At 37.3% G+C, this 13,402-nt stretch overlaps 1 protein-coding gene across 20 annotated transcripts in view; it reads right to left on the reverse strand.

The window, feature by feature from the left end:
- The window catches only part of ENOX1 (ecto-NOX disulfide-thiol exchanger 1), a 366,488-nt gene that overhangs the window by 64,928 nt on the left and 288,158 nt on the right, over positions 1 to 13,402 (reverse strand). For all 20 annotated transcript variants that reach the window (XM_040657725.2, XM_046898713.1, XM_040657671.2 and 17 more), the window contains one exon: positions 3,096 to 3,202. In XM_040657725.2, coding sequence (XP_040513659.1) covers positions 3,096 to 3,202 — 107 coding nt within the window. The remainder of the gene's footprint in view (positions 1 to 3,095; positions 3,203 to 13,402) is intronic.

Consider the following 13,402-nt stretch of genomic DNA (forward strand, 5'->3'; position numbering starts at 1 on the left):
TTCTTAAGGTACAAAGAATTCTTGCTTCTCACTGGATTCTTCTGGTCAAATGTAGGGTTCTACACTAAAACTAGTTCCTACAGACATCTTTCACACAAACGTAAAAAGCCCAAGCACTTTGGGCAATTCACATCCATCACGTAACTATCAAAAATCAGATTAACTGCACTCTAAAACTGCCTAGTTCTCCTCACTGACCGTTAAGGGCAGCTGGGAGCAGTCAGTGGTGATGGAGCATCCTATATTTTAGGTGTTTGATGCTGACCAAAGCAGTCTCTCCTCCATCCCCCAGTTCCCAGATTGCCTTGGGTTTGAAAGACCCATCCTGACAGCACTGTTCTGAAAGTTTCTGCATCGTGATGGGAGACAACTACTTGGTGTCTAGGTGACTGCCACAAGGGCAGGCAGCAGGAAGCCAGTGCGTGTCTCCTTGGGGAAAGGATCATCAGACGTGAGGGCTTTGTGGAAGTCTAGACAGTCTTTGTTCCCGGCAGAAAGGCTGGCATTGGTGCAGTGGCTGGCTTTTTAAAGGCAGCGCTGAGAAGATTGAGAGAACTCTATTTTGTTCTAATAATCCTGTCAGGTGTAACACGGGGATGATGCACCATGATTAGTGTAGGCCTTTTCAGCCTGCAGACAGCTAATTTTTCTGCCAACAAAGGGCCTAATTCCCAAAGAGGTGGTTTGAAATCTTTGAAACAAGGAAGAGGCTCAAAGAAGGAGGAAATGGAATTGAAGAGCCCAACCACGGCTCCACACAATTAACAATAAGCCATCAGTGAGGGACTGTGTGAAAAAGGAAAGGCGTTTCCCTTGAGCTATACCTATGGTTCATCAGGAGATCTCAAATACTCTGATAAATGTATACATGCCCGTTAATCACAGCAAAGGCAAGGAGGCTAATTAGTGGGCGTTCTACATCAAAGTGATTTCAGATGTAAAAAAAAAACCACACTAAAATGGTCAATTGTCAACCAGTATCTCACTCGATAGGTGACATGTCTGGAAGAAATTAGCAAGCTTATTTCTTCATTGGAAAACCCTACTTGCACGTTTTTTTTTTTCCTTTTTTTTATTTTTTCTGGGGAATACTGACTACATACATGAGCAGACAGAAGGTTCCCTCCCCTTTATTCCCTGAAAAAAGAGGGAACAACTGTCCTTGATGCATCAATTTCTACACTATCGGTAGAGCCAGTAATCTTCCGTGGAGAATGTTAATGTGCATGACTGTTTGCTTTGTGCTTGGGTTTCTAGTAAAGCTTTCCTAATTTCCTAAAATCTGAAAAAAAGGGAAGGTGATCAGGTAATTAACAAATCAGCAGATAATGTCATGGTTAGACGATATGATTTAAATCAAAGCTGTCATTTGGTACATTTCCATCATATTTCACATCTGAAAAACAGGCATTTCTAAAACACATTGTTTTACTGAGAGACTTTGTATGTTTCTGAATTGTTTTTATTATCCTATTCTTCTCTTTTTAGAAAAACAAAAAACAAATACTGAAAAAGCAAGTAGTGAGTTAACATTTCTGGAAAGATCAACTCTTAAACATTTTCTTCCATTAAACATTTGTTTATTTGTCAATTTGCTGTATTTTGTAGACAGCAAACCAATGATACACCATATCCCTTTATGGAAAGTTAGTTTAAGAGGGGATAGTCTTAGTGTAATTGAAATGAACTACTAACAAATAATAATTTTCATACCTTTCAGAAAGATAAGACAAATATCAGCCCCCAACTTCCCAGCTTCCAATTAAACCAAGGCTTTAACCACTACTTTTATGAAATATTGTGAACAAAACGCAAAATACAGTTTGTACCAATAAATTATGCTAACATTTTATTTTAAGTGTCCCATTATTGTGAAGTCATTTGGTATTCACCATAATAGCGTCGATAATAAAGAATTCATTTGGTATTCATGTGGATGTTACATTTAGTGCCATTGGTATTCAACTGTAATTTAGCATTAGTTAATGGGCACTTAAAACGTTATCCAAATGATTTATATCACAGCACTTAGTGTTTCTCAAACTAAGTGTACAACACTCATTTTCCAAGTGTACTACAAAATAATTAAATAAGTGCACCTTACCTTCTAAAGTTTTTATTCTGAGACAGAGAAAAATCATTTAGAGGACTGTGATACTAACAATTGACATACTGTATTATGTGAAGGTAAGCCGACTGCATGTAAATTGCTCATATTAAAAAAAAAAAAAAAAAAAAGGAAGAAAGAAAGAAAGAAAACAAAGACAGTGGTACTTACTTTTTAAAATACAGGTTCATAGCGTATATACTGAATTAAAAACCAAAGCTGGATGACCAAAACATAAGATGAGGTCTGTTTTTTCCCTTGCTGCCACTTGCAGCAAGGAGAGTTAGAATCCCAATTCCTCTGCTCATGCTTATGACAGTCACACATGCATGTTCCCACATTGCTAACTTTGTGTGGCATTATGATTGCATTTATACTCTTTTCTTTGCAAGCAATATACTTAGAATCAATACAAATGATTTATCTACTTTAGTAAAGAAAAATATAAAACAAATGGGAAGGAGTATGTCGTAATTCTGGACTGAATATGCTCAACACTTATTTAAGAAAGAAATTCTCTTATTTTATTTTCAGGCAAAGTCATCTTATAATGACCACGTGATGGCACAATCAGAAAAAATCTGTGCTACAGAATCCTCCTTTCGAAACCAGATCACGATGACTCCTAAAAAGATGTTTTTCTTTAATAATTCTTAATTCTCTCCTTAGTTGAAAATAGCGTTACTAATTTCACTACTTCAGTTCATTATTTCAGATAGTAAACATTCCTCCAATGATTTCCCAAATCTTGCATGAAAAATAAAAACACACTGCTCTCTGTCTTAGCATTATTTAATGACTGTTATCCTTATGAGAGCAATGGGAACAACTCATACTGTAGATGAGATTGTAAAATGGCCAGTTGATTAACAGCTAAAATGCCAGCTGTAAATATTGCTGAATACACTATGTCCAGCTACAATCACACTCGTTCTGTGTCAATCCAGCTGTGAGATGATGGATAGAAAGTAATAATAAAATCACCAACCTCAGAATGCTTTCGCCAAATGTCTATGTTCTTTCGCTGGGCTTTCGAGAAATGGTCCCAAGCTTTTTGTCTGGTAGAAGCGTTGAAAACGGCGACAATCTGCTCAACTTTGGTGAACAAGGAAGTCAAACAAGACAAGCAATTTATGTTGTGATCACTATAGAGAAGCAAAGCAAAGACACTAGGAGTCTATGGATGATGTCATTACTGAAACAACATCATCAATATCCATCCAATGATGTGTCTTTTGTACTTACATTTTATCAGTGTTGGAGATGTCTCCCTTCAAGTCTGTCTCCACAAGTTTAGTCTACACAACTTATAACCACGTACCAAAGAACATGCATGCAGCTGCTTCCCAGTGATATCTGCTATTATTTTCTGTGCAGCCATGTGCCTTTATGCGTGTGGCTGTAAACATGTGGCTATAGCCATGAAACTCAAGGCATAAACCTGGCATGTACTTCCCTGTGACAGCTGCATGTAGGTAAGTAGGATGTGCAAATGAAAACATGAAAAACAAGCAGGATCTGCTCTCAAGTGCAGGACAGTGGAAATTTGCCAGCAGGTAGGAAGGGCTAAATCATATTTAAATGCTACATGCTGTAGTTGCAGCTGCTGCTTCTCTGTTATTTAATATATAGAAGCTCACCTGTGCTAGCTCATTTCCTCTCATGTCCGTGGTGTACTGTTTTTATATATATGAATGGTTACATTTTTCTGCCTTCAAGGAAGAGATGTGAAATGGGCTTCCCTCAATCAACTCTCATGAATTCATTCTGAAGCCAGACATCATTGTATAAGGCAGTCATCAATGATGATTAAGATACTTAAGTTTTTAACTGCTTCTTCATCCTAAACTAGAACCTTTTCTCCTAATTCTCGTATTTCTCTTCACATCAGTTACAAGCAATGTTGTCCTTCCAAAACGGTGACCTGTCTCAAAATGATTTGGGTGAGATGGAAGTTGCCTTGATCCTGGCACAGTTAACTAAAAGACCTCTGGATTCTTGGGCTGAAATAATGTTCACTCTGTTTGGTAAAGCTTTGCTTGCAACACCTCCTTCTCCCCTCCTTCATTGAAGGAGAGGGTAACAGAAGTGCTATAACAACCTCTGATCTGGTCTCTCACCAAGCTGATTGCTGACTTTTCTCCTTCACTCCTCAAGTCACAGATGTGAAAGAACCTGCTATATATAACAATCTATTATTCTTAAAATGGTGAGCTCACTTTGTAAGTCAGTGATAGATCTTTCACCTCTACATGTGGAAATTAATCACACTCATTTCTTTTATTCTCTTTTTTGCCTCTGTGCAGGTTGCTTCGAGATTCAGGAGGTGGTAGCAAGGTGAAGGCTGGTATCTTTTCTCAGATAATGAGTGATAGGATACAAGGAAATTGCCTTAAATTGCACCAGGATAGTTATTAGGAAGAACTTTGTAATGGAAAGGGTGGTTAGGCATTCAAACAGGCTGCCCAGGGAAGAGATAGAGACCTCAGCCCTGGTGGTATTTAAGAAATGTTTGGGTTTGGTACTAAAGGTCATGGTTTAGTGGTGGCCTTGGTAGTGTTAGGTGACAGTTGGATGTGATGATCTTAAGGGTTTTTTCCAACGTAAATGATTCTATGATGCCATACAAGAAAGATTTTATTTGCAATCATCAGGGTTACTTAATTAACTTCTAAATATACAGAAGTACATATCTCCTATTAAAAGTAAATCTTGGATATTTATACTAACAATGTTGCTTCAGAACTGCTGTGATGATCTGATCCATTTGTGATCCCTGTAAGTTTCAGTTGGAGATATGATCATTTCAGCATATTAGAATTTGCTTGGAGTGGAGGGTGGATGTATCAACAAAGTAATGCAGTGTACATTTTTTTCAATTAATTTCAAAAGAATGAAAATGCTGAAGCACTCTATTATTACATGTGTAGAAACTGAGGCTAGAATTTAATTACTGTCACTGTGTTGATGACCCAGGTGCTCAGAAAATCTTGCTTAATTAAAAATCTGTTTTTAGTTTGCAAGTGGAAATTCAAGTAGAAAAGACTGACGAAGATATATGGAAGATCTGGTTTCCCATTTTGCACTAATGGGTATTAATATGATCATATGAAGTTTGAAAAACATTTGAACTTTAAAGTGTTTAATTTGCATTCTGTGAACAGGTGCTAAGATTTATCAGAAGTGATTATATGATAGTTTCAGAAACTATCCTCCATGGAAACACCAGACAGAAGGTGTAAAAGAGTTTTCTCTGCATAACTGCAATAGACAAAATGGAGAGCAGAAAAAGGATCTCCTTCACTTATTTAACTCTCAAATATTTGAAAGAAAAAAAAAAAAAAGAGGTCAGATACTATGTGAACTAGATGTTAAAAATCAAGGAATATAGAGAAATATCATCCAGCGGCCTACAAAGGATGGTAAGGGAAATTGAAGGGAGAATAATGAATGCCCATCATAACAAATGTGATGATTAACAATATCTGTGATTTAGACATTTCTTTGTACCTGCTGTTAGGTAAAGTTACCCTCTTGTTCTTCTCATACTTCAGTGCACATTGTGCTCAATTTGCTTCACTTTTGAAAGGATGGGTGTGAAGCAAAGTCATATTTTGAGATCAGTCAAGAGTCCTGAGGGTCATGGAAGCCTCGACTGAGACTTATGGGAAATGATTTTGGGGGACTTATGGAAATAAAAAATCATATACGTCAAACACCAATGTCTCACTTTTATGTATTCAAAGAAATTATCAGCATATATACAGAAATTTAAATATACACAGCATGTTAGGCTATGTAGTATTACAAAAAATGATTAGGTAACATCCAAAATAAAAGGTCTCCAAGCATTACACTAGAGTTAAAGAGCAGCCAAGACTGTGATTAGGACATAGTTCAACAGTACAGGAAAGTGTCTTCATGTCTTCCTGCACTACACCAAAATCCTGAATTGCTGTTTTATGAGACACCAATCTAGTATACACCCATTCTTCCAGGCCACATTTATTTGTAGGTTAATTCATGCTGCATCAAGATTCATTTATTCTCTCATAGACAACCTGTTTGCTTGAAATAGGAATAAGTCCTGCACTCTGGTAACTGATAGACAAGACATAATGTACGCACCCCTGATTGAGATCAGATTTGATGAATAATTAGTTCAGCAGCACACACTTATGAGGGGAAGCCAGGAGTCAGTTGAGAAGCTGTCCAGACAACATATTCTTCCTTCCATAAGATTTGGCCAGAAAGAAGCTCCACAATTTGGGCTGCTATCTGGAGAATCTGAGTGAAGCAGTTGTTCCTAGTCTACCTGCTGGCCATGACTTTCAGACCATCTCTTGAACTCCAGAAGGAAATTTTCAAAATGAAGTAACAGGTCATGCCTATATCTCTATAGCACCTTGAGCTCTAGGATGCACTTTACTATCAACTGTGACTAGTAAGTAGAATTATTAATTAGCATGAAATATTCATTGTCAAACATCTGTTGTTAAGTTCTACGCTGTATCAAATTTTCATTGACCATATGCAAGGCTATTTCCTTACTAAATTAGGTTAAAAAAAAAAAAAACAAAACACTTCGTTCTGGAAGGGTCCAAGCTATGTCTTTGTTTTTTCTATGAATATAACCTAGAATGTGTAGGTAATTGCATCTTTCTTAATGAATTATTCTGTGCCTGGTAATTTATGTGGCATGTTTCAGACAAAAGATTTTAGGTAATTGTTTTTCTTCTGATTTATAACAACTGATAAGACCCAAATATCTAAGCCTAAAGTGATGTGGAACTGTCACTGTCTAATGACTGTAGTGTAACTACAATACACTTTCTTAGAGGTGCAGGCTTTAGTAAACATATTATATGGAAGTTTAAATCTCAGTTTTTGTTGCCATAAAAGATGTCACAGGAATAGGGTATTGTTATCAAGTGTAAATGTAAAAACAACCAGAGAAAAACTAGGAAGAACAACAAGAATACCTTACATTATGCCAGTAGCAGTTGCATAAAATATAGGATTGCCGTCTCTTCAAGGCAAGAGAAAATGTGATAGTTTGCTTGAAAATGACACTACCACAGAAAGAAATGAGAACCAATGTACTGCCTTATCTGTAGATTAAGAGGTAGAGAGAAAACTTTTACCTATCCTTACATCAAGTAGACTATTTTAAACATGACTGAGTGAAGGCTGAAATTCTTCCTTGTGTTCAGGAGACAAGAGGTATCCAATTTTTGCCTTGCTGATCATGTTATCAGCTGCCATGTATATTATGCATATTATTTTTAATTTCTTGTATTCAATAATAAAGAACATCAACAACTGAATGTTTTATGACATCCTACAATAAAAAAGTGACAAAATAGAAACTGAAACACAATGTGCTAAAATAAAAACAAAAGATCTTCACTGGAAGATAAAATAATCATATTTGGTACAGAATTTCACTCCAAATTCCACCAATTAGGGATACAGGATGAAACAACCCCACACTAAACTGCTGTAAGTACAAGAGTAGAACATATGGCAATTTAGCTCAGAAAAATTCTGTAAGAGCATGACAGCTGACACGCAGAAGAAAAGAAAAATTCCACCCATAAAATTACAGTGTAAAGGAAACTGTTGTAGTTTCCTTTACACTGTTATACAGATTTGCAGCATAAGGAGGATATAGAGGTGGCGTGGTTTGGGTCAGAAGCCTTGTTGCTGAATTCCGAGTAAGTTGGAGCCTGCCAATCAATTTGGCTCCAAGCCCAGCAAACCAAGGAATTACAGTAGTCAAGGCTAGATGCTGTAAGTGAATGAATTAGAATCTCCAGGTCAGTTTTGGATAGAAAAAAGCTTATTTCTGGCAACAGTTCTGAAAGGCATTTGGTGAATACTGAACAGACCTTAGCACTAAGTCCAAAGCTAAAAGTGCATGTCGGCAAATGATGTGACATAAACAGAGGAACTGTAACTAGATTGAACTATAATGAAAGAAATATATTTTTTAATTAATCTGAACCACACCCTCGGCCTCTTGGTTATGATACTGTTTACTTTTGAAAAAAAAAAACTTATTTTTCACACATCTAAACTGAAAACCTGCAGGCCTTCCCTGCTGCCCAATTCACAAACAAAAAAAGTGAGAAACAGATGTGACTGCCTCAGAGTGGCAAAGGAAGGAACCATCAAAGTTGGAAATATCACCCTGGAGAAGACTGTAGTGCAAGGAATGGAATACAATGTTAAATATATCTGTGGTCATCATTTCCATGTGTATGCAAATGACATTACTGATTTTTATAATGAACACATAGACTTTGACAGCTATGCAAAAAGACTCATTTGCTATAATTAAATGAAAACCTTCTTAGGTTTTTTTTTTAACAAAAAACAAAAAACAAATCAAGGAAAAAAAAACTTCATGGACATCAAAAAGAAGGTGAACTGTGGCTGCAATACATTAAAAAAAAATCAGCCCATTGTTTTATCTTCTTGCTGTCTGGGTGGCTGTAGGTTCCTTAATCTATAGTCTGGTCTTCAGATATGGATGTGGATTTTCCTGTTCCCATTCTTTCATCTGACTCAGACTGCTACCTGCAATGTGCTGTTGAGGGTTATTAAGAGACTGAGCAGACAGCAGTGGTCTACACCAGAGTGATGCAGAAATCATAGAATCACAGAATAACAGGGGTTGGGAGGGATCTCTGGTGATCACTGAATCCAATCCCCCTGCTAAAGCAAAGTTCCCTATAATAGCTTGCATGAGAAAATGTCCAAGTGAGTTTTGATTATCTCCAGAGAAAACAACTCCACAACCTCTCTAGGCAGCCTGTTCCAATGGTCTATAACTCCCAAAGTAGTTTTTCCTCATGTTCTTATGGAACTTCCTCTGTTTCACTTTGTGCACATTGTCCCTTGATTTGTCACTGGGCACTGCTGAAAAGAGCCCAGTCCTGTCCACTTGGCTCCTGCCCTTTAGATATTTATAATCATTGATAAGATCCTCTCTCAGCCTTCTTTTCTCCAGGCTGAACAGTCCTAGGTCTCTCAGCCTTTCATAATGGATACGTTGCAGTCTCCTAGTCATCTTTGCGGCCCTCTGCTGGACTCTTCCTAGGAGACCCCTGTCTTTCTTGAACTGAGGAGCCCAGGACTAGAGACAGTACTCCAGATGTGGCCTCACCAGAGCAAAGTAGAAGAGGAGGATCTCCTACCTCAAACTGCTGGCCACGCTTATTAAATACACCTCAGGATACCATTAGCCTTCTTGTCCAGAAGGGCACGCTGCTTGCTCATGGCCAACCTGTTGTCCACCAGGACCTCCAGGTCCTTCTCTGCAGAGTTGCTTTCCAGCAGGTCAGCCCCTATCTTGTACTGATGCATACGGTTATTCCTCCCCAGATGTAGGACTCTACAATTGCCCTTGTCGAACCTCATTTTGTTTCTTTCCACCCAACTGTCTGGTCTATCCAATAATTATTTTTCATAGATTCTCTCACTTAGATGATGGAAAATACCATAAATGCTTGTCTCACAACATAAATGATAATCTTTTGCCTTGTAAAAATATCTAACTTCAGTGTTAGTAGTGGTTCTTTTCTTTCCTTCTTTTTTTTTTTTTCAGTTAAGAAACACAGTGATGAAAAGTGAAAGAAGGAGCATTATGGGGATAAGAAAAACTCAAATTTTCAGGATTTATACTGAAACCTGCACTGTTCCTTGCTTGAGGTATGAATATCAACAATTATTGGTTATAGAAATGGGAAAATACTCCTTGTCATACTTGGAAATAAAAATATATGCTCTGATTAAATAGAGCCCAGTTTGCCTTGCAAGGTATTGCTAGAAATTCTGTCTACAAAATAAGCTTAGAAAATCTTTTAAGTTGTGAAATGTGGTTTAATTTACAGAAAAGAAACTGACAGCTTGATGTAATAGCAAGTGCTGGCACTGTGCCATGTGATAAATCACTTGCACTCAACAAGACCACTTCACCTCCATGTCATTTCTTAACAAATAGGAACCTGACATTAGGCCAGCACAACCCAGGAGGGCAGGTACAAATGTATTGTACCTGCTCTTTTAATGCCACCCTCTTACATTACACAACAGATTTTATGGACCTTGTGTTGACATCCAGAAAACAAAAGCAAATAAGAAACAAAAAACATCCCACACCATCACACATACAAGAAAGAAAACAAAACACAAAAATCCCACATATACACACAAAAAAAACTGCAATGAAAGTCTCACCAATTCAGAGGAAGATTAAGTCAATGCTACTTTCCTCATCACTTTGACAAGACTGTAAGCCTTCCCCAAGCCTTCCCCAATTTACTGCATTAAATTAGTTGTTCTTACTGTTATTTATGGTTTGCTGGACCTTCTTCCGTTCTCAGATTTAAAAATAGCAGAAGTAGGAACAACCATTTTTCCAATCCTATCCCCAAAAGAAAAAAACCTCAAATCCAAACAAGCAAAATTCAACAAAATAAATACAAACAACAACAACAAAATAACCATAAGGGAACCTTGAGATAAACTGAAGATAGTGAAGAACTGAGATGATGAGTGAAATCTAAGCAGGTCCAACTAACTGAAAGGACTCCCTCTAAGTGATAATTGGTTGGGGATCTTGCAGCTTAGGATGCTCCCTGGAGATCAGGAGGGCTATATTTGTTTCAGGCATAATATGGTTTCCTTTGCTGAAGCAAGCAAGCAGAACAAAAAAGACGTCTCACACATTTTTCAGTGGGAACATTTACTTCTTCATTTGCTGCTGTATCTTATGTTCCCCTGCCCACCATGAGTTGTGCCCTTCCCTTTTTTTTTTTTTTTTGTTTGTTTGTTCATTGCCTATTTTCTCATCTTAGTAACAGATTTTTGCTTGCTTTTGATGGATAATTCTGTTTTTCCCTCCCACTCACTCTATACCTTTCCCAAACTCTGATCATTTCCTGCCCCTCTAACATCTCTGTCATCATCACAAACTACACCATTTGGGACAAATTCAATGATTTGAAATAAAGCAAGAGTAGTACCTATGGAAGGAAGTAAATATTTCAACCAAACACAGCAGCACAGAGTATTCATATTTATATTTTCAAGGTTTCTTCATTCAACTGTCTAAACAATTTTAGATGTGCAAGTCCCTCTAACCCTACACAGCAAGACAGCTTAAGCACAAGTGCAGATTTCTATGTGAATCAAGCACATGCCTCTTTGCTTTGAACCTTCCTATATCACATAAGAGATCCTACAGGATCCAGATAAGTATGATGAATTGTGAAAATGGTGTCTTAGACGCAAATCTCCTGGGAGAGAGAGCTTTTATTCTTCTGTAAAGCAGCATGCATATTTAATGGTCTACATGAAGAAAAAAAATGTGTTAAAAATAACAGGACGAGCTTTTGCTGAAATTCTGGCTGCACATAAATCGATACCAAGATTCCTATTGACTTCAGGTGGAGTGAGAGCTACAGACAATGGAAGAAACAAAGCAATCCAAAGAAAATGAAACACAAAGGAAGAAGCTATCTGAAACACTACAGGTTGCAACCACAAAGACTTATATTGCCAGAAAACAGAGAAGAATTATAAGAATGTGAGACAAAACAGAAACAGAGTCTTTCATGTCTATTCTCTGTCACAGCAGATGCATCCAAGATAGAAATGCTTTTCAGAACATGTGTACATTAGACAGGAAATGGGAGGACAAGTAAAGAAGAATAGAGATACCCAGCTGAGATTTACTGGACAAATTATCATTATAGAAGCAAGCAAACAGCATGCTTACTAAATGAGCTAATCAAAAAGTATTGGATGGGCTGTGGAGGTTATTTTGTATTTAATATTTTTTTAGAAGTACACTACAGTAGAATGTAATAGTGGCAACTAATGACAGGAATGATTAATGTTTTTATTTATATTATAGTGGCACTCTGTGACACCAACTGAGATCTGGGCTGCACTGTAAAAACATTATATGACTCAATCTTTTTCACAAAGAGCTTAATGATGACCTAAAAAATGCATATAAAGTAAGCTCCTATTTTTGAATTAGTCACTGGCAAAAGAAAGAAAAAAAGACTGTAAGACCGAACAATTAAAGAGCATGAAAATCCATTTAAAAGTTGTTATTAATGCAGAGCAATTGAAAGAATATTCAGAAAACATGAATGCATATAAAAAGTCTGACTGCTAAGCGAATTTTAACTAGCATGCTTACAACATCTGTAATGAAACCAGTTTCATTTATAGTACTAAGAGAATATACTAAAAGGTTGAAAGATTATTGGGAAAAAGGACTGTGATACTGTATTTAAAACAAATCTGATAAGATGGTAATTTTAGTAATCACCAATGTGTCAGTGAAAATGCTACCTTTTTGAGAGTAAAAGAGGAACTTTTGAAGTGAAATTATAGAAAGAAAAACAAAAACTTATTCCAATCTCCTTTTGAAAAAAGCTCAAAAAAGATTTTAAATATTTTTATTCCTTTTTTTTTATATTAAAATTCAGATTATATCTGTGACAGCACTGGTAATGTTAAAGCAGATTAAATCATATCCAGAGAGATCAGAGAATGAAAATGAACAGTCCAGAAGTAAGGATAATTTTATTCAGTCTGTTCAGAACATGTCCACCCTCCATCATATTTCAGAAGTTGTGACTGTCAGGCAAAGTCCCCGGTGACTGGAAAAAGGGAAATATCACTCCCATTTTTAAGAACTGGAAAAAGTAAGACCCAGGGAACTACAGGCTAGCAAGTGTCATCTGTGCCTGGGAAGATCATGGAGCTGATTCTCCAGGAAGATATATCAAGGCACACGAGATGAGGAGGTGAACTGAGACAGCCAAGATGGCTTCAGCAAGGGCAGATCATGCCTGACCAATCTGGTGACCTACTATGATGGATTCACAACATCAGTTGGAAATGGAAGAGCAACTGATACTTGACTACTGGGACTTCTACAAGGCTTTTGGTATGGTCCTATACCACATCCTTATCTCTAAATTGCAGAAATATGGATTTGAAGGGTGGACCATTCAGTGGGTAAATATTTGGTTGGATGGTCACAGACAGAAGGTTGTTGCCAATGGCTCTAGGTCCAAGTGGAGGCTGGTCATGAGTGGTGCCCCCTAGAGTTCTTCCTTGGGATTGGTGCTTTTCATCTATATGCACAGCTTAGACAATGGGATTGAGTGTACTCTCAGCAAGTCTGATGATGATACCACAAGCTGAGTGGTACAGTTGATACAACAGAAGGAAGAGATGTCATCCAGGAGGACCTGGACAGGCTTG

Source organism: Gallus gallus, chromosome 1, assembly GCF_016699485.2.
Source record: "Gallus gallus isolate bGalGal1 chromosome 1, bGalGal1.mat.broiler.GRCg7b, whole genome shotgun sequence".
In the NCBI taxonomy this organism is placed as follows: Eukaryota; Metazoa; Chordata; class Aves; order Galliformes; family Phasianidae; genus Gallus; species Gallus gallus.